The sequence below is a fragment of the Acomys russatus genome, chromosome 19 (assembly GCF_903995435.1).
Source record: "Acomys russatus chromosome 19, mAcoRus1.1, whole genome shotgun sequence".
Classification (NCBI taxonomy): Eukaryota; Metazoa; Chordata; class Mammalia; order Rodentia; family Muridae; genus Acomys; species Acomys russatus.
This window is the reverse complement of record NC_067155.1, coordinates 60,713,940-60,740,417: the sequence shown is the minus strand read 5'-3', so window position 1 is coordinate 60,740,417 and position 26,478 is coordinate 60,713,940. Positions and strand designations below refer to the sequence as shown.

Below are 26,478 nucleotides of genomic sequence, written 5' to 3'. Positions count from 1 at the left end.
TCCAAGGGTGGCGTTTCGCTCGGACTGGGAAAAGAAGAGATTCTTACCAGTTGGAAGGTGTGGGGACTGGGGGGCCACTGGGCTATCTCCAACCCGACCCAGGAAGATTGGGGGCGTCTTCTAAATTCTTAATAGCGGGGACCTGGGAGGGAAGACTGGGGAGGGTTCCCGATCCGAAGCCGAGCTACCTTGAACGCACCGGGAAGCGCTTCATCCCGGGAGGGCGTTCCCGCGGCCGGCCCAGCGCCGCTGTGGGTGAGGGGTGCGGCCGCGCCCCAGGCCCGAGCCTCGCACCGGGAATCAGAGGGACCTCGCTCGGCCCCCGGACACCCAGGAGCCCCACGGGAGGGGGGGGGGGTCCCAGCGCCGCCGCCTCCGCGGGCGCCCGGGCGCGCGCCGGGCTTTATGCGCGCAGGGCGGCGGGGGGAGGAGCCGGCAGGTCGGCCCCCGGCGGGCCCTCCCCTTGGCCGTCCCCGCCCGCCCGCCCGAGCGGGGTCGGGGGAGGGGGCAGCATGGCCTGTCCGTCCGGCCCCCTTCGCCGCGCTCCTCATCTGCCCCGCGCCGAGCGCCACCGCCGCCGCCGCCGCCGCCGCTCCGCTGCCCGCGCCGCCCGCGGCTCCCGATGGAGACTGACGCGCCCCAGCCCGGCCTCGCCTCCCCGGACTCGCCGCACGACCCCTGGTACGGTCCGGCCCGGCCCGGTCCGGCCTGCCCAGCCCGAGTCCGCCCCGGCCCCGCCAACATGGCCGATCCGGGTCGGGCCGGGGCCTCCCCGGGGCCCGGGCCCGCGCCCCCTGCTCCCTGGCGCCCGGCGCTCACGCGGGCCCTTTGTGTCTCTGCTCCTCCCGCAGCAAGATGTTCATCGGCGGACTCAGTTGGCAGACCACGCAGGGTGAGCCAGCCCGGGGAGCACCCGCCGGCCCCTCATCGCCACCCTGCACCCCTTTCGGCGCCCCAGCCCAGGACGCCCCTGCCCGGCCCTGCGCCCTGCTGACCCCGGGCGCCCTCGTGCCCTCTTCCGCGCCCCGCCCCGGGGACCCCGAGAGCGTAGCACGCTCGACGAGCGCGCACGGCCCGGCGCGGGTTGGGGAGCAGCTGAGGGGGGGTTAGGGGGCATCGGGGGGCGGGCTGGGCCCCCGGGACCCGCCAGCAGCAGCTCCAACTCCGTTCGCACCTGCGGCTCAAACTTTTGTGAGGCTGCTCCCGGAGCGGCGGGAACCCAACCGGGGCTGTCCCCCCACTCCAGCCCGGCCCGGCCGTTGCCTTCCCGAGGCCCCGGTGGGCGCCAGGAAGGCTCCACGAGAACCCCGGGCGAGTGCAGGGGTGGGGGGGCCGGTAGTGGAGAGCGCGCGCGGGCAGCTTGGCGCGGGGGCGGCAGGGCCGCGCCGGGGTCACTGGGGGCAAAGGACGGGGGAGGAGGGGGAAAGGCTCTGGGCCTGGGCTGGTCCGAAGGCGGGTGTGTGGTTACAGAAGGGCTGCGCGAATACTTCGGCCAGTTCGGGGAGGTGAAGGAGTGTCTGGTGATGCGGGACCCCCTGACCAAAAGATCCAGGTGAGTCTCTGAAACCTCTCCTGCCGCCGGGCTCGCCCCTTCATCCGCAGCTACTCACAGCCCTCGTAACCATCTGCCTCTCCCTCACTACGCGGCGCAGGGGTTTCGGCTTCGTCACTTTCATGGACCAGGCGGGGGTGGATAAGGTGCTGGCGCAATCGCGGCACGAGCTCGACTCCAAAACAGTGAGTGGCCCTCGGGGTTTCAGGGGTCCTCTGGGAGAGGGAGGCTGCCGGAGGAGGAGAGATAATCAAGCCTCGTCTCGTGGGGACAGTTGGATGGAGTTCTTGAGGAAAGAGGGGGAGTTTTCTGAGCAGAGAGCTGTCATGCTCTGAAACTTTGTCCGTAGAGTTGGGGGCAGAGGGAGGAAGGGGGAAAAAAATCCCAGGCCGGGCGCGCCTGTACACACACACACACACACACACACACACACACACACACACACACACACACACACACACACACACACACACACACACACACACACACACACACACACACACACACACACACACACACACACACACACACACACACACACACACACACACACACACACACACACACACACACACACACACACACACACACACACACACACACACACACACACACACTACCCTCTCTCTGTGATACCTCAGGCTTTGGAGTGGAGCTGGGCCCCTCTCCTACTCCACATTCAGTGAGTCAGGGCTGCTGTTACCCACGAGGTGGTTTCTCTGAAATCTAACTACTGTTTGACTCTGTGACGCCCCCGTTGCTTCTCCCCCTCCAAACCCCCCTCCCCTCTCTCCTTCCCGGACTTTGGTCAATGAGCTCCTTGCTTTTGTAGAAGACATGGGTGCACCTTCTTTTCCCGTACAGGGGATTTACGAACAGGGAGCTAGAGTGCATGGAAAAGAAAAATAAATAAAGTGCTCTGAAGACCAGGTCTTAGGACCCTGCTTGTGTGGCATTTAAACTCCTGAACAGTTTGCCTCTTTCCCACTGTTCCCCAGTGTCTTGGACCCTGCAGGGGGCGCTGGCGGAGGCCAGCTCAGGGGGTTCCAGAAGGAAAAGGAGAAACCCAGAGGGAAGGCTTACTTGATGGTGGGGGGGTGTCTGTCTGCTAGGGGGGCCGGGACAGTGTGACCTCTTCTCCACACTCCCCCACTCTCCCCCAAGCCCTGGGCCTCCCTACTTGAACCAGTTACTGGCTGCTGTTTACCTGCCACAATGGCTGGTTGTGCCCAAGAATTTGTTAAATTACCGTCTGTCCCCAGCTCCTGTTATCTCTGCCCAGTGGCTCCCACTCCTGCTCACAGTAATGAGCAAATGAGGCCAGGCCTCGACTGTGCCTGCTCTGAAAGGATCTTCTTGGCTCAGCCTGAGTGACCCAGGCTGGGAAAGGAGAGACAGTGGCCTATTGTTTTTGGCGATTATCTGCCCGTCAGGCTGCCTGTTCTACCATCCCCTGTCCTCAGAGTGCACCGATGGCTTCTGCCTCTCAGGAAGCCGAGTTTAGGGGCTAGGGCTGGGGGCTGGCTGGAGAGAGGGGTGGGGAGATGGACACATCCTTGGGATGTGGATCCTGCCAACCCGCAAGGGCTTTGTCTGTGTTTAGCTCTCTGGGCAGGGGAAGGGGGCGGGAGGGAGTCTATTTTGGGCTCCGACTTTCACCTTTTATTTACTTGTTGGGTTTTATTTATGTTGCCAGCTGTGAGTCAGAGTGGAGGTGGTGTGTGTGTGTGTGTGTATGTGTGTGTAATTTAGTGCATGTGGGTCTGGGGGAGTGTGGCTTGGGTACCGTCTCTCAGTCAGGGTCTGTGCAGGGATTGGTTTGAGATATGCTGGGAGATTGTATATAGGAAAGACAGGATGTGAGTGTCCACAGAGGTATGAAATCAAAACTTCAGATGGGCAGTGGGTGGTTTTGATTGTCCCTGGAGGAGGGACAGTGCCTAGAGTGTGGGTTTTGGAGATCTGACTCTGGGCAGATTCCAGCAGGGGAGCTGGCCAAAGGCTGCTTCCTGGTTCGTGCCATGCGGGCAGAGGGAAGCCGGGGCCAGTTGTCTAGAACGAAGCCGAGTTTTGAACAGATGGAACTTTGGGGAAACGCTAGATCTCGTCTGTGGTTGGCTGGTCACTTCAAAATGATGTCCGTCCGCGTGAACGGCAGGAAGTTGGCACTGCCAAGCCTCGTAGGTGCCTTATTGGTCACAGAGTGCCCTGCTCTCTTTCTTACCGTCTGTCAGCGTGGCTAGAACGCCCAGGAATGGTACCCAGGTGCGTCAAGGGCAAAGGTAGCCTGGTAGTGGCACCTTTGTTTGTGCAGTGAAGGCACGATCACAAAGGCCGCTTTCACTCTTTATCTTATTTGATCTGCCCCCCTTACCAAGGACTGGGTGTGAGTGTCCCCACTTTGCAGATGAGGGGACTGAGGCTTAGAGAGGCAGGTGAAGCTACCAAGATCGCAGGCTTGGCTTGAAGCCCAGCATTTCTAAGTCCCATGCCTTGTCACACCACGAAAGACTGCACCCTGCCCCACCCGGAGCCTCCTGTGCTATCAGGAGCTGTTTGCTTGCAGCCTCTAGGAGGCCTGTCAGAGGTTGGCTGTGGTGGGGAAACAGTACTCTGACCTTCTGGCCCTTTTCAGGCGAAGACCGCCTCTGCTTGCACAGTCAGAATTGCCTTCTTCGCCTAGGCAGTGGGCGATGGTGCTGACACCCGCATGGAGTCTATTTGGCGGAGGCCCTTTGCTGTTTCTGATACTTGGTGAAATAAGACTTGGCTCAGGTTGTTTTGGGGTTTTGCTGTGAGCTAGACACCATGTCACATGCCCCATGAGGGTTATCTGAAGTAATCTGCAGATGAGCCTTTGGGGGTAGGTGTTAGTTGAACTTGACCTTGAAGCTCTGAGAAATTAAATAACAGCCAGAGAAGCAGTGTGTGGGGGACTGGAACCCAGCAGCTTGCTTAACCACCTGCATTCTCCTGCCCAGAGCTATAGTGGTTTCTTTTACTTCTGTGTCCGGGGATGAAGGAGGCTGGAGGCTGTGTGGCCACCCAAGGCTGTATATAATACCCAAGACCCTTATACGTCCTTTCTCTTGCAGATTGACCCCAAGGTGGCCTTTCCTCGGAGAGCACAGCCTAAGGTAGGTGTATATATGGGCAGGCAGAGAAGGGTTGCTGGGAAAGCTCCTTTATCCTGGGCAACTTTGGGTGGTCGTTTTCCCAGCATCCTCTTCTGTGGCAGATGCTCTTCAACTTCTGTTTGAAGTGTTCCTGGGGTGGGCAGGATGAAGTCATAGAATTGCATAGAACGAAGAAGGCACTGTGCGCATCTTTGCACCCATGTGCCGGGGTGGACAGCAGACGGACTTGCATGTGTTGAAAGAGAGGGAAGTCACTTCGTTGTCCTGTATTTGAAGCCAGCACAACCTGGACCCTGAGTGTAATTCTGACCCAGTAGACCTCTGTGGATGCTGAGCCTTGGAGGGGGCAGACACAGGGTGAGCTTGTCATAGACTCGGTGAGGGAGCTTGCCATGGACCCCAAGCCACCCTCCTGTCTCTGGCTTGAGGTGTGTTGCGCTTTCGGAAGCGGAGGGATGGAGGGGGAACACTTCAAGCCTGTCACCTGTTGTGTTTTAGCATGATTGTCTCTGGTTCTCTAAGACATCTGACCAAAAAGAGCACCCAGAACTTGTGATATGGGCCAAGGACCTTAGATTCAATTCCAGACACCGTGGCAACTGGCCAGACCTTAGTTTTTAAGCCACTGGTTTACGGGGACCGGAAGAAAGGGCATTACAGAGCGAGAGGCGATCTGGACCCCTGCCCCTCCCCAAGGTTGTTGAAATCATCCCAAGCCTGGATGATCCTTCTCATGAAGGCCTCAGTTTCCCCCTTGGTGCCAACTAAGGTGCTCTGAGATTCCATTGAGGCTGCCCGTTGCTGCTGGGGCAGAGAGAAAGGAGCATGTTTTTTAGAAGACTAAAAGAGGCATCCCTGGGAAGGGCCCAGCGGAGGGTCTGAGAGCAATTACGGGGCAGGTATTCCAAGGAAGCCACACCAGGGAACACGTGGTTGGAATTGGGTTAATTCCATTAAGCAGTTTGGTGACAGAAGGTACCTTAGTGTTAGGATGGGGCTGGGAATTGCCTCGGATTAGCCATGCGCTCCTGGAGTAATTAGGACCATGTGTTCTTCCTAAAACTGGGTTGGGGCCACAGGGCTGCCAGAGGTTGGCTTGGGAGGAAGGTTGATGAGGAAAATGTTGGTGTTAAGTTTGGTGACACCCTGTGGTGTAGCTTTGGTGTCTCCCAGGAGGACTGGTGCAGTCTTCATCTAGGCGGTGTGGGTCTGAGCCATTGGTATGCCACCCTTGCTTGTATGGGTCCTCTGGGAAGGAGACACCCTCAAGCCAGCCAGGGTGTGGGGTACACAGCTGGCTACCGCAGGCTTAGAGGCAGGAGTCTGAGGGGGAGCTTGGAAGGGGCCCTTGGAGAAGCTGGGGCCACAGAGAGCTTGTCAGCTGCCATCCTGGTGGGGGGTGGGGGTGGGTGTTACACCCCACCCCAAGCCCCTGCTGGTGGCGGTAGGCCACAGGACTCAGATGCCCACTTTCTCATTCCTTCCCCTAACAGATGGTCACTCGAACGAAGAAGATCTTCGTGGGGGGCCTGTCCGTGAACACCACAGTGGAGGATGTGAAGCAATATTTTGAGCAGTTCGGGAAGGTGGGTCTTCGCTGTGCGTGTGGGTGCTTGGCTGGGAAAGGAGCAGATTTGGGGGTGCCCAGTCAGATCATCTCAGCTCCTGCAAAAGGTGAAAGAGCCCCTGACGGTCCCTCAGGTGAGGTCAGGCCCGAGTCACAGTTTTGGTCCAGACTCTGGACCTCTCCCTGGAGAGGAAGCCACATAGAAGAGACTCTCATTACTACCCCCCCCCCTCCCACCCACCCCCCCCCCCCGTATTTTTCTCCTGCTTCTCTTCAGTCTCCCAAGGGAGGAGGTGCTCCCATAGCCAGTTCAGTTCAGTCCTCCACCCCTTGGCCTCTTGGGAACTTGCACCTGTCCAGGCCACAGGCAGCTGCACCTTTCTCTCCCCACCCTTCCTGGGGACGATGATAAGGAGGCAGTAAATACGAATTCTTCTTGCATTTGGGTACCCTGCTCGCGCAGGTGGGGAGCTGGCCTGGACAGCTGCTGATCCCTTAGGTATTGGAACTGAAGAAAACATCCCAAAGTCTGCTCCGGGGTCCCCATAGATGACTAGCTCTCAGCTCTTGTGTGTGTCAGGATTTCATTTCTGGGCCTTGGAAGAGGTCATCTGTGAAAAGGAGGTGTGGAATCACTAAGACAGTAACGGGATCCATAGAAGAGCGAGCAGTGTTCAACTTCAAGGTTCTATGGGAAATGGCTAAGGGGTGTGTCCAAAGTGCAGGGATGAGGGGCGGGTGCCCGCTTGAGTGTTTCAGGTGAGACCGGCCAGAGGTTTGAGCCGCTTGCTGCTCTCCATCATAGCACATGAATGCCCCAGCAGGCCAAGACGATGGATGGACCAGGCTTGGGAGATAGGCAGTGAGCTGTGGCTGGGTGGGGGGTCCGCAGGCTAGAGGATGCTGACGTGTTGGGGCCAGAGGCCTTGGCTCAGGCGCCTCCTTGGGGATCTGGGTCCAGGACGCAGGGCAGGCAGAGCCTGGGCCCCAGAGGGAAGGGCGCTCCTGGGAAGCTGCAGGCCCGGCTCGGCTTCGGCGGGGTGTCTTTGTGTCTGAGCACCGAGCGTTAGAGCCCGCACTAATCTGATCCAGCAGCTGTGATTGGAGGCCGCCTGCCCCCGGGGCCGGCGTTGCCATGGCAACCGGGCCCCAGGAGAAGCCGTCAGCAGCCGCGTCTTTTGTTCGGGCCTAAATCGGCGTTGGCATGTGAAACCGGCCCGGGGAGGCCAGGGGGAGCTGGAGAATAGGCTGCCAGGGAGCGAGGGGGACAGCCGGGAATGCCAAGGGCCCCGCGGCTGGGGGGGGCCCCCTCCCGGATCGAGGGGCCGCCACCGAGGGGGAAAACAATGGTCAGCCGCCATGGCTGCCACTCAGGCTTAGCCGCCGCCGAACTTGGCGGCTCCCACTGGTCAGCAGGCCTCGGTCGCCTCCCCTCCCCCCTCCGGAGCCCCCCTGCCCCCAGGTTCCCATGGAGACCAAAGCCTATTAAGGACACTGGGCTGGGAGCCTCCCTCCCCTCAGCCGGCCACAGGAGGGGACACCACCGGTGGGGGTACCCTGGACCCCCTGCCACTTTCCTCTGGTGGGAGGGGGGGACTACCCTGGTCTCAACCCCACCACCGCAATGGGGGGGGTCTGTCCAGTCATGCCCAGCTTGAAGGATGTTGGGGACCCATGTATGTTGGGGTTTGGACTGGAAGGACTGGATTTGACCTGAATCAGTTTGTGGGTCAGGCAAGAAACTCCAGGCTGCAGGATTAAGGAGGAAGGTGTGGCTGATTTTTCTGTTCATTCACTCATCCACTCAAAAAATAATTAATTGAGCACAGGTCAAGATTCTCAGTAGAATAGTGATGGCGACTACGGCTGATGCATCTGTCCTGGTGGGACCTCTGAGTCCTCCCACACTGGGACTGTGAGCAAGTCCCTCCATAATAAAGATAATAACAGGGGGGCTATTTATTGAGTGCACCCTGAACCCCAGCACGACTCCTGCAGGAAATAGTCACTATTACACCCATTTTACAGACTGAGGGGTCAAAGTCAGAGAAACCTAAAGCCATTGACCCAAGGACAGGCAGCCGGCAAACACAGTATCCAAGAAGCAGCTCACGCCTGCCTGCCTGCCATGCTTGAAGCCTGTGCTCTGCTCAGAGCCTCCTGGGTTTCCGTTTTTTCCAACGCCTGAGATGAGATGAGCCTGATTTGGGGGTCAGAGATACAAAGGTGGTCATTGGCTTGGAAGTGGAGATGGCGTCCTGTGGCAGGAAGCTCTCTTTTCCCTCTGAGGGTCTCCGGGAGCTCCGCTGCCTCCTAGTTCAGTGTGGTCTTGACTCCCTCAGGGAAAAACCAGAGGCCTGGTCTAGATTGACCCCTAAGGAGAGCTTCCGGGTCCCCTAAGGAGACCCACCCCAGTTGGTGGCTCTGCACTTCCTGCTTTAATGACACATGAGAGGTGTAAGACAGATGCCAGGCCTGGAGTGTGGTGAGGGCTGTGCCTCCTAGTCCGAGGATGCCCTCTGCCATTTGGGGTCCCGTTAGTGGGTGGAGTGGGGTGCAAAGACTAGGGGATCGGAGGCAGCCCGTGAAGGAGGTGTGTGATGCTGGCCGAGGAAAGGGGCTGAGACTACCTTTAGTTGTCTGAGAGGATGCCTGGAGGGAGAAGCAAGGAGCCAGGGCCGGGGTTGGGGGAGTGTAGCTAATGTAGACCCTCCCCCTCCCTCGGCTCTTGCCCTTCCCCTCCCCCAAGCCCAGTGCAAGGCAGGCAGCCCAGGCAGTGAACTCTACTCGCTTTAATTAGAGCCTCTAGCCAAAGGAAACCTCAATTAGAGAACCGATCTATAGCAGAAGGGAGTTTGGCTGCTGGCCTTTCCAAAATGGGGAAGAGGCGTTCGTTTCCCCCACCTCCCAGTCTCGTCCCTCTAGCATCTACTCTGTGCCTTTCCCTCCCTGGCTTGGTGCAGGACTTGCTGTGTGACCCTGGGCGGGCACCTTCGCCTCTCTGAGCCCATTTCCTTAGCTATAAGAGTGAAGACGAACCTGTACGGGGGCGGGGGGGTGGTGGATGTTGGGATGACAGGCAAAGTGTCAGGCATACATACGGAGTTTAATAACTATGGGCTGCTCTGTTGAGAATCTGACAGTGTGTGCTGCTGCATGCTGTGCAGCCTCTAGGGTGTGTTGTCCCCTGGAGAGAGTGGGTTTAAAAGAAGGGTGTCAGCCTGGGGGGCCCCTGGTGTCTGTGAGTCTAACACAGCACACTGTGTTTCAGGTGGACGACGCCATGCTCATGTTTGACAAAACCACCAACAGGCACAGAGGTGAGTGGGGGGGCCCCTCCCCCCCGTGGGCCCCCCCCCCCTGTGGGCCCCCCCCCCCATGCCCCCCCCCCCCCCCCGGCCCAGGCTGGCCCATGGCCTGTAGTCAGCCAAGGGGGCTCTAGGTCACAGCTGCCCTTTCATGTTGTCTCCTGACATCCTATCCCTGAAGATTCGCATCCTCTCCAGGGCCTGGCCTCACAGAAGGCTTTTTGTCCTCCCCTTTCCTGCATGAGAAACTCTGCCAGTTGAAGAGGAGCTTAGGCCACCCCAACAGTGCCGTGCACCCCTGCCTGGGCTTACCTTGTCCCTGGAAACCAGAGCCAGGACCAGGCTGCCCCAGGGTTGGGCTGACTCTACAGCGTCAGCCGTCTGCTCTACCACTGCCCCCCATGCCAAGCTAAGCCCAGGCCCCTTAGCCCCCTTAGCCCTGAACCTGGTCGCATCTGGATGTCTATGGGGTGTGTGTGTGTCCCCTGCCTAGTTGTTTTCTCCCAAAGGTCTCGCCTCCTGAGAAATTCAAGCCCAGCCCCTGGGGAACTCCCTGAGAAGGCAGCTGGGGCAGTTTCTCCAGTAGCTTTGGGGCTTTTAGCTTCTATGGACAGAGTGGTGTGGGCTGTGAGTGAGTCACGGATGTGGTGAGGGGTCTGAGTGTGCCTGGCATCCCAGGACAAGTACAGCTGTAGAGTAGCCCTAAGTGTGAGATGGGGTTTACACGTACACCTGCGTGTTCTCTGTAGGAATGGGCAAGTACAGCTCGCAGGAAATAAAAGGCACGTTATACATTATAAGGTCATCCTTCTATTTCTGTGGATTTTGCTTTTTTGCGGTCAAGCAATTTCGGTTTGAAAAGACCCCCTCCCCCCCCCCCCGCAAAAAAAAAAAATCTATAGGGCTGAGAAAGTAGCCAGTGGAAGATCACTGGGCTAAGAGATGCCAGACCCTGGTTCTGTCTTTAGCACTGCAAAAGAAAAGAAAAGAAAGAGCCCCTGCGCCCTGGGTTATATCTGTACTGAGCACTGTTCTCTGAGCCGTAGAGTGTAATAGGATTTATGGAGCACTGAGCATTTGAAGTGCTCGAGAGCGAATCTGAGGTTCACAGAAAGGTATACATGGATTTTACACAAATGTGCCATATTTGTATAAGGAGCCTGATCACAGCATAGACATAGATGTGAGGGTCAGGGCGGGCACCTAGAACTCTTTAGTCCTCTAGTTCTAAAGGATGACTATTTTTGTTGTTGCTCTGCCACTTATAAAAAAGTTGCCAGTCAGTGGTGGCACACACCCTTAATCCCAGCACTTGGGAGACACATGTAGGCAGATCTGTGAGTTTGAGGCCAGCCTGGCCTACACAGCTGAGTTCCAGGACAGCCAGGGGTAACAGAGACACCGTGTTTCAAGGGGAAAAAAAAGAAGAAAAGTATTTATTTTATTTTTATTTATGTACGTGTGTCTGTGTAAATGTATGCCGTGTGTGTGTGTGTGTGTGTGTGTGTGTGTGTGTGTGTGTGTGTGTGTGTTGTGGGGGTACCCTTGGAGAACACCTAGAACTACAGGCAGTTGTGCAAGCTGGCCAATGGGAGTGTGGGGGAACTAAACCCAGGTCCTCAGCACCTCTGGAGCAGATGCTCTTAGCTCCTAAGCTGTCCCTCCAGCCCAGAGTTAACACTTTCTAACTTGCTGTGTGATGCTGAACAAGTTAGTTCACCTCTCTGAGCCTTGGCTTGCTCCTCTGTAATTTGGGACTTGAAACCTTGACTCAGCCAGTAGTTGAGATGCTCTCGGGACTATGGGCAGAGCCTTTCATTAACTCTCAGACACTTGCCCGCAAGAGATGAGCTGTGGTGTATGTGTGGCATGGGGCTGGGTGACGACCATGAGCCCCAGTTCTGACCCTGCCCTTGCCCCTGGTTCAACCCCTAGGGTTCGGGTTTGTCACATTCGAGAGTGAGGACATCGTAGAGAAAGTATGTGAGATCCACTTCCATGAAATCAACAACAAAATGGTGAGCTGGGAAGGGGTGGAGGTGGGGGTTTAGAGAGACTCCAGGATGAGGCGGTCATGCAGATAGGTAGGGGTGGGGCTCTCACAGAGCGCACCCTTCAGGATGCAAACAGGAAGCGAGTGCCCTTGGTGATCCCTGCTTCTGTATGGGAATCCCAAGCTAGGCAGAGGTGGCACGCCTCTCATCCCAAGCACTCAGGACGCAGAGGCAAGCTAGTCTACCCAGGGGGTTCCAGATCAGCCAAAGCTACACAGAGAAATCCTGTGGGGTGGTGGGGCACAGCGGGGGGAAGGGGGGAAAAATCCCAGCTCTGTACGATAGGGCACACCAGTAATCACAGCTTCTGGGCAAGAGGATTGTCACAAGTTCAAAGCCAACCTGTTCTACATAGCAAGATGCAAGTTAGTCAGAGCTGCACAATAAGACCCTGACTCAAGCCGGGCGTGGTGGCGCACGCCTTTAATCCCAGCACTCGGGAGGCAGAGGCAGGCAGATCGCTGTGAGTTCGAGGCCAGCCTGGTCTACAAAGTGAGTCCAGGATGGCCAAGGCTACACAGAGAAACCCTGTCTCGGCGGGGGGCCGGGGGGTAGACCCTGACTCAAAAATGTTTTAATTAAGTAAGAATCAGTACTTGCTCACCATTGACCGGTTCAGTGTGTAAACATTCAGTGAACAGACCAGTGGGTGTAAGTGTAAACACCTTTAGACATAGTGAGCACCACACAAATGGCAACTGAAATAATAATAATGAGGCCTGCCCTAGAAGAGGAAGTACTGACGTCAGGTTTCACTGCAGGTGGAATGCAAGAAAGCTCAACCAAAGGAGGTGATGTCCCCGACGGGCTCCGCCCGCGGCAGGTCTCGAGTCATGCCCTACGGAATGGACGCCTTCATGCTGGGCATCGGCATGCTGGGTAAGTACTGGGCCGACACCTGTGGCTTCTTTCTGCCCAGAACTGCTTCTGGGGCTCCTGGGGACTGTGTGGGTGTGGCTTCTCCTCTATGGTCTGCCCTCAGGTAAAAGCAAAGCTGTGCTCCAGAGCTGGCAGGTCTAATGCAAGGTGGACAGTTTGGTGTGGAGCACTGCCCTCTTGTGGTCGCTCCGAGTCTTGGCCCCCTGTTCCATTCACCCATACTGTACTGAGCATCTGTGCTTGGCGGTCGCACTGCCAGGAATTCCAGCAATGCTTTTCCTGAGTTCTGTGGTCTGTCAGGGAAAAACAACACAGACAAATTTAAGATGAAGTATAGGGTCCCAAGAGAGTGTGGTCACAGGGTGTTGGACCAAGACTTCTGGAGACCCAGAAATGATGTCAGAGCTACTGAGCCTGCAGGTTAGAGTGGATGCCCAGCTGTGGGAGGAAGAGAAAAGTATACCAGACACAGAGAGCGGCTTTACAGAGGCCCAAAAGGCACGAAGAAGGCTGCCTCTTCTTACTCAGTTCATTTTTGTCGAGTTTTTTGTTGTTGTTTTTGGTTTTTGTAGGTTTTTTTTTGTTTTGTTTTGGGGGGGTTGTTGTATTTTTGTTTTTGTTTTGTTTTGAGGAGTAGGATCTGCCCTCATAGGGCTGTGATCCAAGTGAGAGCAAGGAGTATCTCCACAGAGTGACAGGAGGCCACGGGAGGCTCAGGAAGGCTTCCTGGAGCAGGTGGTGGAAGTGGCTGTGGGCCTTGGAAATCACACAGAAGTCAGCTGCACTTTCAAAAGCACCCAAGGGGCCCAGGAGATGGCTCAGTGGTTAAGAGCATTGGCTGCTGTTTTGGGGGACCCAGGTTCAATTCCCAGCACCCACAGGGCAGCTCACAACCATCTGTATCTCCAGTTAGAGAGGATCTGACTCCTTCACGGCACTGTGCACTTGTGGTGCATGGACACATATGCAGGCAAAACACTCATACACGTAGAAGAAAAGTAAAATTGGGGAAAAAGTACTAATTTAAAAAAAAAAAAGATAAATTTCAAGAAAAAGAGAAAAGTGCCCAGATGGTGAGGCAGCCCTTAGGAAGCTTATGTGAGGGGACCAATGGGCACATAAGCGCGCGCGCACACACACACACACACACACACACACACACACACACATTGAATGGGTGCTGGAGAGCTACCTAAGCAGTTAAGAGTTAGAGATCCTGGGTTTTGTTCCCCACACTGCCAGCTCCCAGCACCTCCAGTCCTAGGGGATCCTGCAGCGCATCACCCCTGCATGCAGGTGGTGTGCATAAGGCAGGCACATAGCCCATAAAGGCCGGGCGTGGTGGCGCACGCCTTTAATCCCAGCACTCGGGAGGCAGAGGCAGGTGGATCGCTGAGAGTTCGAGGCCAGCCTGGTCTACAAAGCGAGTCCAGGACAGCCAAGGCTACACAGAGAGACCCTGTCTCAAAAAAAAGGGAAAAAAAAAAAAAAAAAAAGGAGCCGGGCGTGGTGGCGCACGCCTTTAATCCCAGCACTCGGGAGGCAGAGGCAGGCGGATCGCTGTGAGTTCGAGGCCAGCCTGGTCTACAAAGCGAGTCCAGGATGGCCAAGGCTACACAGAGAGACCCTGTCTCGAAAAACCAAAAAAAGGGAAAAAAAAAAAAAAGAACATGAATCCAGGGGCAGTACATGCCTTTAACCCCTGGGCTAATGGAGGATGTGTGTGTGTGTGTGTGTGTGTGTGTACCATTTCCTGAAGAGGCTAGTGGACCTCTGTGAGTTAGTGGCTAGCCTGGTCTAATAGGACAAGGCTGGAGAGATGTGATTGTGGCTAAGAGTTGAGTCCTCTTACACAGGACCTGAGTTTGGTCCCCAGCACCCATGATTTCGTGTGAATCTGGCTCCAGGAAATCTACCCCCTCTCAGGGCCTCTGGAGACCTGAGGGCTCCCACACACAGCATATACACTAATTAAATTATTATTTAAAATATGAAGCATAAATAGAAATTTTCAAGTTATGGAGCTGGGCTCAGTGTCTCACATCTGCAATCCCAGCACTTAGGGAGGCAGAGGCAGGCAGATCTCTTGAGTTCGAGGCCACCCTGGTCTACAAAGAGAGTCCAAGATAATCAAGGCTACACAGAGAAGCCCTGTCTCAAAAAACCAAATTATTTATTTACTTATATAAATATGTATTATATTTATAAAAAATTTTATATATCATATATAAATATTTTTAATATTATATATACACACACATATATGTGTGTATATATATATATCTGCAGAGGCAGGCAAATCTCTGAGTTTGAGGGCAGCCTGGTCAACAGTGAGTTCCAGGACAGCCAGGGCTACATAGTAATAATAGTGATAAAATAAAATTTAAAAAGCAGTGCTGAGAGGGCTAGAAAGATGGCTCAGAGGTTAAGAACACTGACTGCTCTTCCAAAGGTCTTGAGTTCAATTCCCAGCAACTACATGGTGGGTCATGGTGATCTGATGCCCTCTTCTGGCCTGCATGTATACATGTAGGCAGAGCACTGTATACATAATAAATCTTTAAAAAAAAAAAAAAAAAAAAAAAAAAAAAGCAGTGCTGAGCCATCTTTCCAGCCCAGTAAGAATGAGTTTTTTGGAGTCATTTGAGGGTAAGGTCTTTTATCCTTAAAACAATGAGGTTTGTTTGCCTTTTTTACCCCCAAACAGGGCGACTCTGTTATGTAACTCTGGCTGCCCTGGAACTTGCTCTGTAAACCAAGCTGGCTTTAAAGTGTGCGCATGCACCATGGCATCTCAGTGGAGGTCAGAGGGCAGTTTTATTCAGTGTTCTCCTTCTGTCTCTCTGTGGGCCCTGGGGATTTAAGCTCAGACCATCAGGTTTGCTCAGCGTGGGCTTTACCCACTGAGCCACCTTGCAGGCTCCTCAACTTGTTATTTTATTTATTATGATTGTGTGTATATGAAAGCAGGTGCACACAGGCCAAGAGGGTACACTTAGGGGTTAGAGGGTCAGAGAGCAACTTTTAGGAGCAGATTCTTCCTTTCCACGGTGGCCCATGCTGGGCACTGAGCTTGGATTGTCAGGCTTGGGGGTGAGTGCTCTGACACTCTAACCTGACCTTCCTACCTTACAATGTCATTGTCAGCATTATAGTTTTGTTTTGTTTTTTTAATCTATCATTATATATACAGTGTTCTGCCTGCACATACACCTGCAGGCCAGAAGAGGGCGTCAGATCACATTACAGATGGTTATGAGCCACCATGTGGTTGCTGGGAATTGAACTCAGGACCTCTGGAGAAGCAGTCAGCGCCCTTAACCTCTGAGCCATCTCTCCAGCCCCCCAGCATTACAGTTTTATATTGACAAAATATTTTCATCTACTCTACTATTTTCTACTATTATTAGTTGACTAAAATGTTTGCTATTGCTAGATTGTGTTTGTTTGTTTGTTTGTTTGTTTGTTTGTTTGAGACAGGGTCTCACTTTGCAGCCTTGGCTGTCCCGGACCAACCTAGCCTCAGGTTTACAGAGGCTCACCTTCCTCTGCCTCTTAAGGGATGGGATTAAAGGTGTGTCCAACCATGCCTGGTTCTATTTTAGTTTAGTTTTTGGCATGGACCCCATGCAGCCCACTTTGTAACCAAGGATGACCTTGAACCCCTGACCCTCCTGAGATGACTGGCTAGGATGTGCCATGACATGTCGGGTTTCTGCCACGCTGGAGGCGGAGTTCAGGGCCTTGTTATGTTCAGCAAATATTTTACTAAGTGTGCTACATCCCCAGGCTCAGAGTTGTTCTTTTAGTCTGTATACAGTGCTCTGCCTGCATGTACACCTGCGCACCAGAAGAGGGCACCAGATCCTATTATAGATGGCTGTGAGCCACCATGTGGTTGCTGGGAATTGAAATCAAGACCTTTGGAAGAACAGACAATACTCTAAATCTCTGACCTATCTCTCCAGCCCCAGGGTTGCTCTTTCTTTCTTTGTCAGTCCTTCCTTCCTGCCTGCCTTTTCTTTTTAACAAGATCTGCAGTTCTCTTCTTTAAGATTTGTTTATGTTGTATAGTGTCCTGCCTGCATGTACACCTTCAGGCCAGAAGAGGGCACCAGATCTCATTTGAGCCACCATGTGGTTGGTGGGACTTGAACTCGGGACCTCTGAAAGAGTAGACAGTGCTCTAAACCTCTGAGCCATCTCTATATCCCCAGGGTTGTTCTTTATAGCAGCAGAACTGGGTCCTCCCAGAACAGCATCAGGGCTGGACCCAGGCATCTCTCACTGTCTTGTCTTTTGTCCTCTTTCCGTTCAGCGCTTTGAGAAATGCCTTTGTTTGTTGACTATAGTTTTGGGTTTTTTTGATTTACAACAACTAAAATGTAAGGAGAAAAAACAACAATGAATAGTGAGGTTGGGTGCTGGGGAGCTGGCTCAGGAGGTAGAGCATCTTCCGTGCAATCATGGTGACCTGAGTTTGTATCCCTAGCACTGTCAGGAAAACCTGTGTCTAGAACCTTGGTGCTGGGGGCCTCACTGGTCTCCCAGTCCACCCAGTGAGCGCCAGGTTCAGTGAGAGACCCTGCCTCAAAGTAAAACAAGGCAGAGAGTCACAGGAAGGAACACACATGCGTGAACGCCTGTGTGCCACACACACTAAACCTGAAAAGAAAAGAAGGAGGGACGGCGGAGAGGAAGCTGGGAACCAATCAGATCTGACTTGAATTCCAGCGCTCCGTTATAGTTGATGGGGTCTTTCTTTGGGGTGATAGACTTAGGAATCATGAGATGACAGGGTAGAAACTGTAGCCTCTGGGCAGAACGCCTTATGTGGGGAGGCCCGTTTGACACCAGCGTAGCAAGGCCTCCTCGGTGGTCTTACACGGATGGCACAGGCAGGGATCACAATGTTGTGCAAACGGCCCTGGGCTGGACAAACCCTGTCAACTTGAGAAGCAGCAAGTTTGTGTGGCCGGAGAGGCAGGAAGAAGAAACCGACTGTGAGAAATGAGGACCCAAGGAAGGATCGGGTAACAGAGCTGCACGGTTCTTGGACTGCATCACCTCTCTGTGCCTCAGTTTCCCTGTCTGTACATTGAGGCCCCTTGCAGTGCCTCCCTGTTGCAGTGCTTGCACGGTTTAGTGAGTTAATAAAACGCGCACCGTGCTCACCGTGGGACTTGGTACACAGAGGCTTCTGGAAAGCCGAGGCTTACCTGTGACAAGGTGCAGGAAGACCATGAACAGCTCAGATCCAAGCCAGCTGTGCCCCAGCTGTGGGCAAGGCATCTCATACGGCCCCTTTGTCCCGTCAGGTTACCCAGGTTTCCAAGCCACTACCTATGCCAGCCGGAGTTACACAGGCCTTGCCCCCGGTTACACCTACCAGTTCCCCGGTAAGTCCTGCCCGGTGCCCCTCCACCACTAGTGTGTCCCCATTTCCTAGGCAGTGTGTGTCCTCGGAGTGGTGTTACAGTGCATGGCTTGGGGGTGGCGGGTTCCTATCTATTAGATACTCAAGAAGGAAGGACGTTTCTGAGGAAGGAGGTTTCCCCACCTCTTTCTCTAAGCCTCTGCACAGAAGTTGAAGACGGAGGCTCGTCGTGCGGTCCTGCATGGTGCGGTTTCGCCAAGGCCATTCATTCTCTGCCTGTCTTCTGACTTTCTCAAATCCCTACCTGGCTTCAGGGTTGCCACTTCTGCCAAAGACAGCACAGGGCTTGTAGTGGGGGCTTCCCCAAGGGCCACAGTGAATCAGGTCCTCACAAATCTACTTAAAGGCACTATACTGGTCGGGCATTGGTGACGCACACCTTTAATCCCAGCACTCAGGAGGCAGAGGCAGGTGGATCTCTGTGAGTCCCAGGCCAGCCTGGTCTACAAAACAAGCTACACAGAGAAACCTTGTCTCAGGAAAAAAACAAAAAAGGCGCTATGCTGTGTCCTTACAAGGTCACAGAGCCTGAGCGCTTACATGTTCAACATTAGAACCTCGATAATTAAGTCGTCATCTGTTACACAGCATAAAGGTAACACCAGACCTATTATTTAAACAGAAGGTTCAAGAACTCCTGTCCTGGTTTTTTTTGTTTGTTTGTTTGGTTTTTTTTTTTTTGTTTTTGTTTTTCGAGACAGGGTCTCTCTGTGTAGCCTTGGCCATCCTGGACTCACTTTGTAGACTAGGCTGGCCTCGAACTCACAGCGATCCGCCTGCCTCTGCCTCCCGAGTGCTGGGATTAAAGGTGTGCGCCACCACGCCCGGCTCTGTCCTGTTATTATTTAATATTTGCTTATTTATGTAGTGCTGGGAACGGATTGAAGACCTTACACGGGCTAGGCCTGCACAGCAGAGCCACATCCTTAGTCCTGGTCATTTGTCTTTGAGTTGGAGCTAGGCTGGCCTTGAGTTCACCATGTGTATGCCCCTTCAATGCTGTGACTAGTTACGGGTCTTCCCTACCATGTTCACGCCGTTTGTAGGATTGAAACAGGGCCTCATGCATGCTGGGCAGGCACGTGACCGGCTGAACTATAACCCCAAGCCCCCGGCCTTTATTTGCTTATTTAGTCCACTACTGGGGATTGAACCCAGGACCTCCAAAATGCTAGGCAAGGGCCTCTGAGCTATAGTCCAGCCCATTTGGGTCTTATTTACAGGAGGAGTCACTAAGCATTTGCACCCTCTGCCCTTGGGCTGTTTAACATGGAGCCCTCAGTATACTTGCTACTTAACTCTCTCAGGGGTCCCAGTCCATAGACTAAGAAAGTTAAGAACGCTGCCCGCCCTAGAGGTCCGAGGTTCAATTCCCAGCACCCATATGGTGGCTGTCTGTAACTCCAGTTGTAGGAGCTCTGAAACCGTCTTCTGAACTCCCGAGGGCACCAGGCATGCGCAAGGTATGCATATATACCTGTAGCCAAAACACTTGCACACACAAAATAACTACATCTTAAAAAAAATAAAGACAAAATACGGCAGAGGCAGGCAGATCTCTGTGAGTTTGAGGCCAGCCTGGTCTACAGAGTGAGTCCAGGACAGCCAAGGCTACACAGAGAGACCCTGTCTCGAAAACAAACAAAAACAAAAACAGGGCTTAAAGTACAAATCAGTAATACAGTATTCTTAGCTTTATATAAAGCCTTGGACTCAATTCTCAGCACCAGGACTGAAGAGTCACACTGCCAGCATTGCTTTGTGCCTGGTAGTGCCTCTAGCCTCCTCCTTCCCCCTCCCTCCCTCCCTCCCTCCCTCCCTCCCTCCCTCCCTTCTCTTTCATCTCTTTCCGGTCACCCCTCTGCCCCCACCTCACCTACTGGGACTGTGCACTCCCCATTCCCGGTTGAGCCCCGTGCATGGCCTGCCTCCTCACCCATGGTTCCTGTGGGTGCATGTCTCCCCCCTGGGCCATGCCAGAGGGGCTCCCCTACTATTTCCTAAGCTGTTTTACGTTTCATTTTAGAATTCCGTGTAGAGAGGACCCCTCTCGCCAGCGCCCCAGTCCTCCCCGAGCTCACAGGTCAGTGGCTCGGGTTTTGTACATCTCATAGGCCAGGTGGGAAGAGAGGGACCTTCCCGGGGTAAAGATGGCAGGACCCTTTCCTCCTGCCCCACCAGCCCCAGGGCTGTGAGGGTGTAGCCGACTGAACCCGGGCACTGGCCAGTTGCTTCAGTTACAAGGCCCTCGAGGGCGGGACGCGAGGCCAAGCAAAGCAGATGGAGGTAAAGTCACTCATTCATCCATTTGGCAAATATTTACGTAGTGTCAGGTACCATGGAGGCTTTGGTACCCAGTCGTAAGCAGGCTAGGGTCACGAACTTGGAGCACAGCACAGTGGTCTGAGAGGGACTTGGAACATGGAACTGGGCATGCCTGTACCCGGTGCCAGCCCATTCCTGGGGCTGCAGGTGCAGTATTCACATCTCATTTCTCCCAAGAAGCCAGAGCCCTCAGATTTACTCTCAGAAGAATTTTTCAATCCTCATTCTGTCTTGGTAACACATTCCAAGTTATCAAGATACTTTGGGCCAAGTGACATATATCTGCTGTCCCCATCTGACCCAAGGGATGCCCGTGGGTCACTTCTGGGAAAAATGAAGTCAACGTGTTTGGCCGTGAGAGAGGAACAGCTCCGCTGGGAAGCAGGGCCAGGCCAAGTGGGGAACCGTGTGCACATGAGGTGGCCACGAGGGGTTTCTCTGTCCAACCGGCTTCTCTCCCACCCAACCTGCAGACTCTGCCCCCAGCCTGGCTATGTGTGGGGGACTGTCTCAGCTTCTCCTTCCAGGGGGTGCTCAAGGGTTGTCAGAGTGGGGGCTGGAGAAGAAGGCCATGGTGTAAAGGAAGGAGGAGGAGGAGTCCTGTCTCGGGGGTAGAAGATGTAATGGCTGCAGCAAGCAGAGGGCCTGGCGCTTGGAAGGGAGGGAGGGAGGGGAGCATCCTTTTTCCTCATGTAAGGCCCCTGTGTGGGGACCTATGTGTGCAGGATGAGAAGACCTACTGTGTGCAGTGTGCACTGCCAGGCTATGGGGGTCAAGTAGGGGGAGAACTGCCCAGGCCCTGCTCTTACCAAGCAGGCTAGTGAGGATACCAAGTATATGCCAAGAATAATTCTTTACACTGTGATAAGCGCTCAGTGAGGTTGGCTACTTAGAGTTTGCTTTGCAAAGGGCTAGAACCTGAGGCCTTAGTGCCCAGTATCTACCCTATAAGCCTAGGTCAGAAATTATCAGTGCCAAAGGGACCTTGGCAGGGGAGGGCATGGCCTCCAGCCTCTGCCGCTTCCTGGGAGTGTGGTGTCTGAGCTGTTCTCTTGGCTGGGAACAAAGAGATTTGGGTATTTCTCTTATGTGTTCAGTACATATTTATTGTGCTGATGCCTGGCCAGGCACTGCGAGGGGACACATACAAATGGGCAGATAAGGCCCCCTGCCTCCCAGGAGCTGGTATGCTAGAGACGGAAGGAGGGATTAATTAAGTCAATGAAGTTCCACAGGGAGATAAAGCTCGACGCTGTGCCGCGTGGCTGCAGCCCATGGAGGGGCGAGGAGGCGAGGGGGTTGAGTCTCGGTGACAAGAAGCCAGCTGGGCAGCAGTGTGCAGAAGCATATGAGCTAACAGCTCAGGAACCACAGCCCTGGGTTGAAGTCCACTGCACTACGACTTTCCTAAAGATTTTCAGGGCATGGACAGGGGATGTGTTTATCTGGGGGACCACTAGCCTTGTATGCACGAAGGCCTGGTTTGGTCTTGTGTGTTACCAGTGCTGTCCTATAGCCAGGAACTTGTGAGTTAAGACCAGCCTGGGCTACATAACAAGGCCTTGTCTCAAAAAAAAAAAAAAAAAAGTAGACGCCTTTTTACCCCTTGGGTGCCGCCGTTCATTAAAGTTCTGGCTGTGTACAGGGCTTTAGAAGGAAAGCAGCAAAGACCCTGTGTCCAGAGACAGGAAGACAGAAGAGGGGCAGAGGGACTTGGGGGACACTGGTCATTTTTAGCCCGGTGGTCAGGGAGGCCCCGGAGGATAGTGAGGGATTGCAGGACATAGCCGCACTGGGACCTCACCAGCCTGACCCCGAGGTCCTACCTTGAGATAAGAGCCTGGCTTTTGTGCCCTGGGCCAGTTAGCCACTAGCTGGGAAAAGGAACACAGTGTCCAGGTTACTTTTGAGCCAGACGGCCACTGTCCCGCCAAGGGCCCTGTAGAGAAAGTACTGCTGCTGCCTCAGCCACATCACATTTGGGCTGGTCTTCGCATGCAGGTCACCCAGGTGTACTCTAGGGCCCAGTCTGGAAACTGAGGCTGGGCTGCTCCCTGAGATGCGTTAGGTCAGGGCATAGAGTGGTTGTCCCCGTGTCTGTGTTTTGCCAGATGCTGGGGGCCTGTGTCCTCGTCCCCTCCTCCCTCCTGCCCTCGTCCCCTTTTCCTCCCACTCAGTACCCACACTCTGTCTCGTAGCTATTCCACTCACTGCTTATGGTCCGATGGCGGCAGCGGCAGCAGCGGCAGCTGTAGTTCGAGGGACAGGTGAGGCCTTCTGGGAAGGGAGCGTCGGGGAGGGGAGGAGTCCCGGAGGACAAAGAGGCCCCCTTCTCCACCCATTGACAGAGTTTGCTTATTATCAAAGTATTGGCCAAGTCGAGTGCACGAGCCAGCCAAGAGTGACACTGGCAGTGTCCCCCCCAGAGCATACAAGTTGTGGGGTATCAGTGTGCAGAGAAGCATGACCCTGCAGATCGCTGTTGGCAGCTCTGGGGACATTGGGTGATAGATGTCCCCACTGCTGCTTTAGGGAAGGCAGAGAAAAGAGCTTATGGGAGAAGAGTGAAAGAAGGAACAAGGGTTGTTCTGGCTGAAAGAACAGCCAGTTTGCACGGGTCAGTTACAGGAACAGAGAGGAGGGAAAATGGCGTTTCAAGCAACAGTGACATAGGCCAGCCTTAGAGAGTGCCCTAGGCTGCAAGGAGGGAGGAAGACATGGTACAGGGACTGTGCAGCAGTCAGACATGGTGGGGGCCTGGGGGCCGGGGAAGAGGGGTTGGAATGAGCGTGGGTATGCAGGGGTGGCTGTGGGCACCCGGGCTCTCACTGTCTTCTTTCTGGGTTGCCAGGCTCTCACCCCTGGACGATGGCTCCTCCTCCAGGTTCTACTCCTAGCCGCACAGGGGGCTTCCTAGGGACCACGAGCCCCGGCCCCATGGCTGAGCTCTACGGGGCAGCCAACCAGGACTCGGGGGTCAGCAGTTACATCAGCGCCGCCAGCCCCGCCCCCAGCACTGGTTTCGGCCACAGTCTTGGGGTGAGTGGCCAGGCCTTGATGGCCTCCAAGTGGTTGCTACCCTTTCATCCTGGGAGATCTCTGAAACCGGGGGAGGGAGACGTCTTGTCTATCTTCTTGGGCAGAGGGGGTGTTGAGGGATGATGACGATGGGGAAGAAAGTGTCCATGAGAATGAGAGGGCGTCCCCTGACGAACTTTGCTCTGGACGATCCAGTGGCTGCAAGATGTTGTGCCAATGAGATACCGTCTCCTTTCTGTGTGGTCAGAGTCCAGCTCAGGAGTGTCCCAGTTTTAACCAGGGAACTGGCTCCCTGGTTTCCAAGCCCTGCCTTGCCCTTGAGCAGATCTGTATCACTAGAACTGTCTCGCCGTAGCGGTCCTACAGGAATGGCAGGAACCAGCATCCTAGGAGTCTAATTATTTTCTTTTCAGGGTCCCTTGATTGCCACAGCCTTCACCAATGGGTACCACTGAAGCCGGGGAGAGGTGGCAGGAGGTGAGGAGATGGAGATGGGTGGGGGGCACTGGGACACTGATCCTTGGGGGTACTGTCAAGAATGCCGGCCCCAACAAACACAAGAAAAGTTGCCTGCTACAGTCCAATTTAAATTAAACCTGGAGTGTGGCAAATGCATATCTGAGGCTGAGGCGGGAGGATTATTTTGGGTTCTAAGCCAGCTAGGGCCACATAAGTAAGACTGTGTCTCCGGAAGGAGACCTGGGGAGATGTCTGACTTGGTAAAGTTCTTGCTGAGCGAGCATGATCCCTAGAACCCACATAAAGAGATGAGCACAGTGGTCCATGCCTGGGACCCCAGCACTGGCAGGCAGGTCCCTGAAGCAGCCAAAACTAGCCCAGTTCAGGGAACGCGGAGGCAGGTAGATTACAAATTCAAAGCCAGACTTGGGGGGCTGGGCATGGTGGCGCACACCTTTAATCCCAGCACTCGGTGGGGGGGGGGGGGGGGCAGAGGCAGGTGGATCGCTGGGAGTTGGAGGCCAGCCTGGTCTACAAAGTGAGTCTAGGACAGCCAAAGCTACCCAGAGAAACCCTGTCTCGAAAGAGAGAGAGAGAGAGAGAGAGAGAGAGAGAGAGAGAAGAGAAGAGAAGAGAAGAAAAGAAAAGAAAAGAAAAGAAAAGAAACCAAATATAGGGCTGCAGAGGCAGCTCAGATGTTAAGGGCACTCACTGACTGTACTTCCAGAGGACCTGAGTTCAATTCTCGGCAATCACATGGTGGCTCACAACCATATATAATGACATCTGATGCCCTCTTCTGGCCTACAGTTGCACATGCAGGCATAATAATAAGTAAATTAATTAATTAAGAAAGAAAGAAAGCAAATATTAGCCCAGTGGCATGCCACAGCCACCTCTAACTCCAGCTGCAGAGGCTCAGATGCCCTCTACCCATACACATCCAATCAATTTAAAGCAAATGTGGGTAGGGCTGGGGCTCTGATGCTGTAGCCTGTGCTAGGCGTGCGCAAACCCTGGGTTCCAGCCCAGCCCAAGTCAAAATCTCCACATAAGATTGTCCCTTGGAAATTGGAGCCAGTTTACACAGAGAGCAATGTTTGGTGTCATCAGTTGTAAAAACCTGTTAGCCAGGTATGGTGGTACACACCTTTAATCCCAGCACTCGGGAGGAAGAGGCAGGCGATTGCCGTAAGTTCCAGGCCAGCCTGGTCTACAAGTCCAGGACAGGCAAGGCTACACAGAGAAACCCTGTCTCGAAAAACAAAACAACAAAAAACAAAAGAAAAATTCCTGCACATTTTCCGGACATGGTGGCACACACTTTTAATCCCAGCACTCGGGATGCAGAGGCATGTGGGATGCTGTGAGTTCAAGGCCAGCCTGGTCTACATAGCAAGTTCCAAGTCATCCTGGGCTAAACTCCTGGAGTTTTTTGTTTGTTTGTTTGTTTTTGTTTTTTAAGTTGCTAGACAGAGCCAGGTGTGATGGCACACGCAGGTGATCCCAGCACTTGGGAGGCCGAGGCAGGCAGATTTCTGCAAACTGGAGGCCAGCCTGGTCTACAAGTGAGTCCAGGACAGTCAAGGCTACACAGAGAAACCCTGTCTCAAAAAAAAAAAAAAAAAAAAAAAAAAAAGGCACACGCATGTGTGTGTGGGGGATATGTATGTGCACAAGGTGCAGGAGCCTTTGTAGACCAGGCTGGCCTCAAACTCACTTTGATCCACCTGCCCCTACCTCCCCAGTGCTGGGATTAAAGGCGTGCACCACCATGCACAGCGAACACTTTTTTTTTTTTTGAGACAGAGTCACTGTATAGTCATGAGCTTGCTGTGTAGACCAGGCTGACCTCAAACCAGAGACCTGCCTGCCTCTGTCTAAAGGGCACGTACCACCGCCTAGCAGTAAACATAGTTAAAAACATAATAATAAAACAAATCTTTAGAAATGTAAGAATAAGGCAAACAAATGCGATATCTCCAAATAGCTTACAAGGTGCTGTTTTCTGTGAGGCTCATGTAAACCCCCCCCCCCCCCCAGGGAACAGGGCATTTAAGGTCTGGGGAGAGTGCCCAGTGCCATCCCAACTAGTAACAGGAAGTGTAAAGTCTGAACTAGAAAGGGATAGGGGAGGGGCATGCCTGTTCTGTGTGGGGGCCCTAGAACCCTATATCTTGTTATGTATCTTTCAGCGCCCCAGCCTGCAGCTGACTGAGGACCAGAGTGAGCCAGCGAGGGGATGGGGACACCTCAGCCGCAGCAGCCCAGCCCCTCCACTGCAACTCGGACCGCTACTGCCTGCCCCCCAATCCCTGGGCCCAGCCCCTGCCCTGCTGTCCTCACCTGGCTCCCATACTAACCTCCCTGTTCCACCCCAGCCCCACCTCTCCCCACCTGCCTCTCTCCCAATTCTTTTATTTATTTTGGATTAGCCGGTTGTCGTCCCCAACCCCCAACCCCCAGATTTCCCCTCTCTGGTCCACCCCATCCCTCCCTGCCGCCCCCTTTTAGAATACTCCCAAGAAGGCTTTGTATTTGTGCATAGCTAGAGTGAGGGCAGAGGCAGCCTGCTGCAGGCCACAGCCCTAACCCTTGTTTTTTATTCTGGCTTTTCCCTCTTTTGCTCTTTAATTTTTTTTCTTTTTTTTTTTTAAAAGAAACTGTTTTTAAACTATTTCTAGGTTTGTGAATGTGAAGCCCCAGGCCGCAGGGGACAAG

General features: G+C 54.2%; 1 protein-coding gene across 1 annotated transcript; it reads left to right on the top strand.

Annotated features, from left to right (window-relative positions):
* Positions 1-592: 592 nt before the first annotated feature.
* Positions 593-26,194, top strand: Msi1 (musashi RNA binding protein 1). Its single transcript, XM_051161672.1, has 15 exons — positions 593-681; positions 852-892; positions 1,471-1,552; positions 1,653-1,737; positions 4,648-4,689; positions 6,183-6,275; positions 9,528-9,576; positions 11,500-11,582; positions 12,380-12,497; positions 17,816-17,896; positions 19,961-20,017; positions 22,458-22,526; positions 23,111-23,298; positions 23,712-23,775; positions 25,953-26,194. The coding sequence occupies exons 1-14, from the start codon at positions 623-625 to the stop codon at positions 23,751-23,753; spliced, it is 1,089 nt and encodes a 362-aa protein (XP_051017629.1). The 5' UTR covers positions 593-622; the 3' UTR covers positions 23,754-23,775; positions 25,953-26,194.
* Positions 26,195-26,478: the final 284 nt, after the last annotated feature.

Coding starts and splice junctions, on each gene's coding strand:
- Msi1 (XM_051161672.1), top strand. CDS start 623: ATGGAGACTGACGCGCCCCAGCCCGGCCTCGCCTCCCCGGACTCGCCG. Junction 4,690..6,182: donor CTCGGAGAGCACAGCCTAAG/GTAGGTGTATAT, acceptor TTCCCCTAACAG/ATGGTCACTCGAACGAAGAA. Junction 17,897..19,960: donor TTACACCTACCAGTTCCCCG/GTAAGTCCTGCC, acceptor GTTTCATTTTAG/AATTCCGTGTAGAGAGGACC.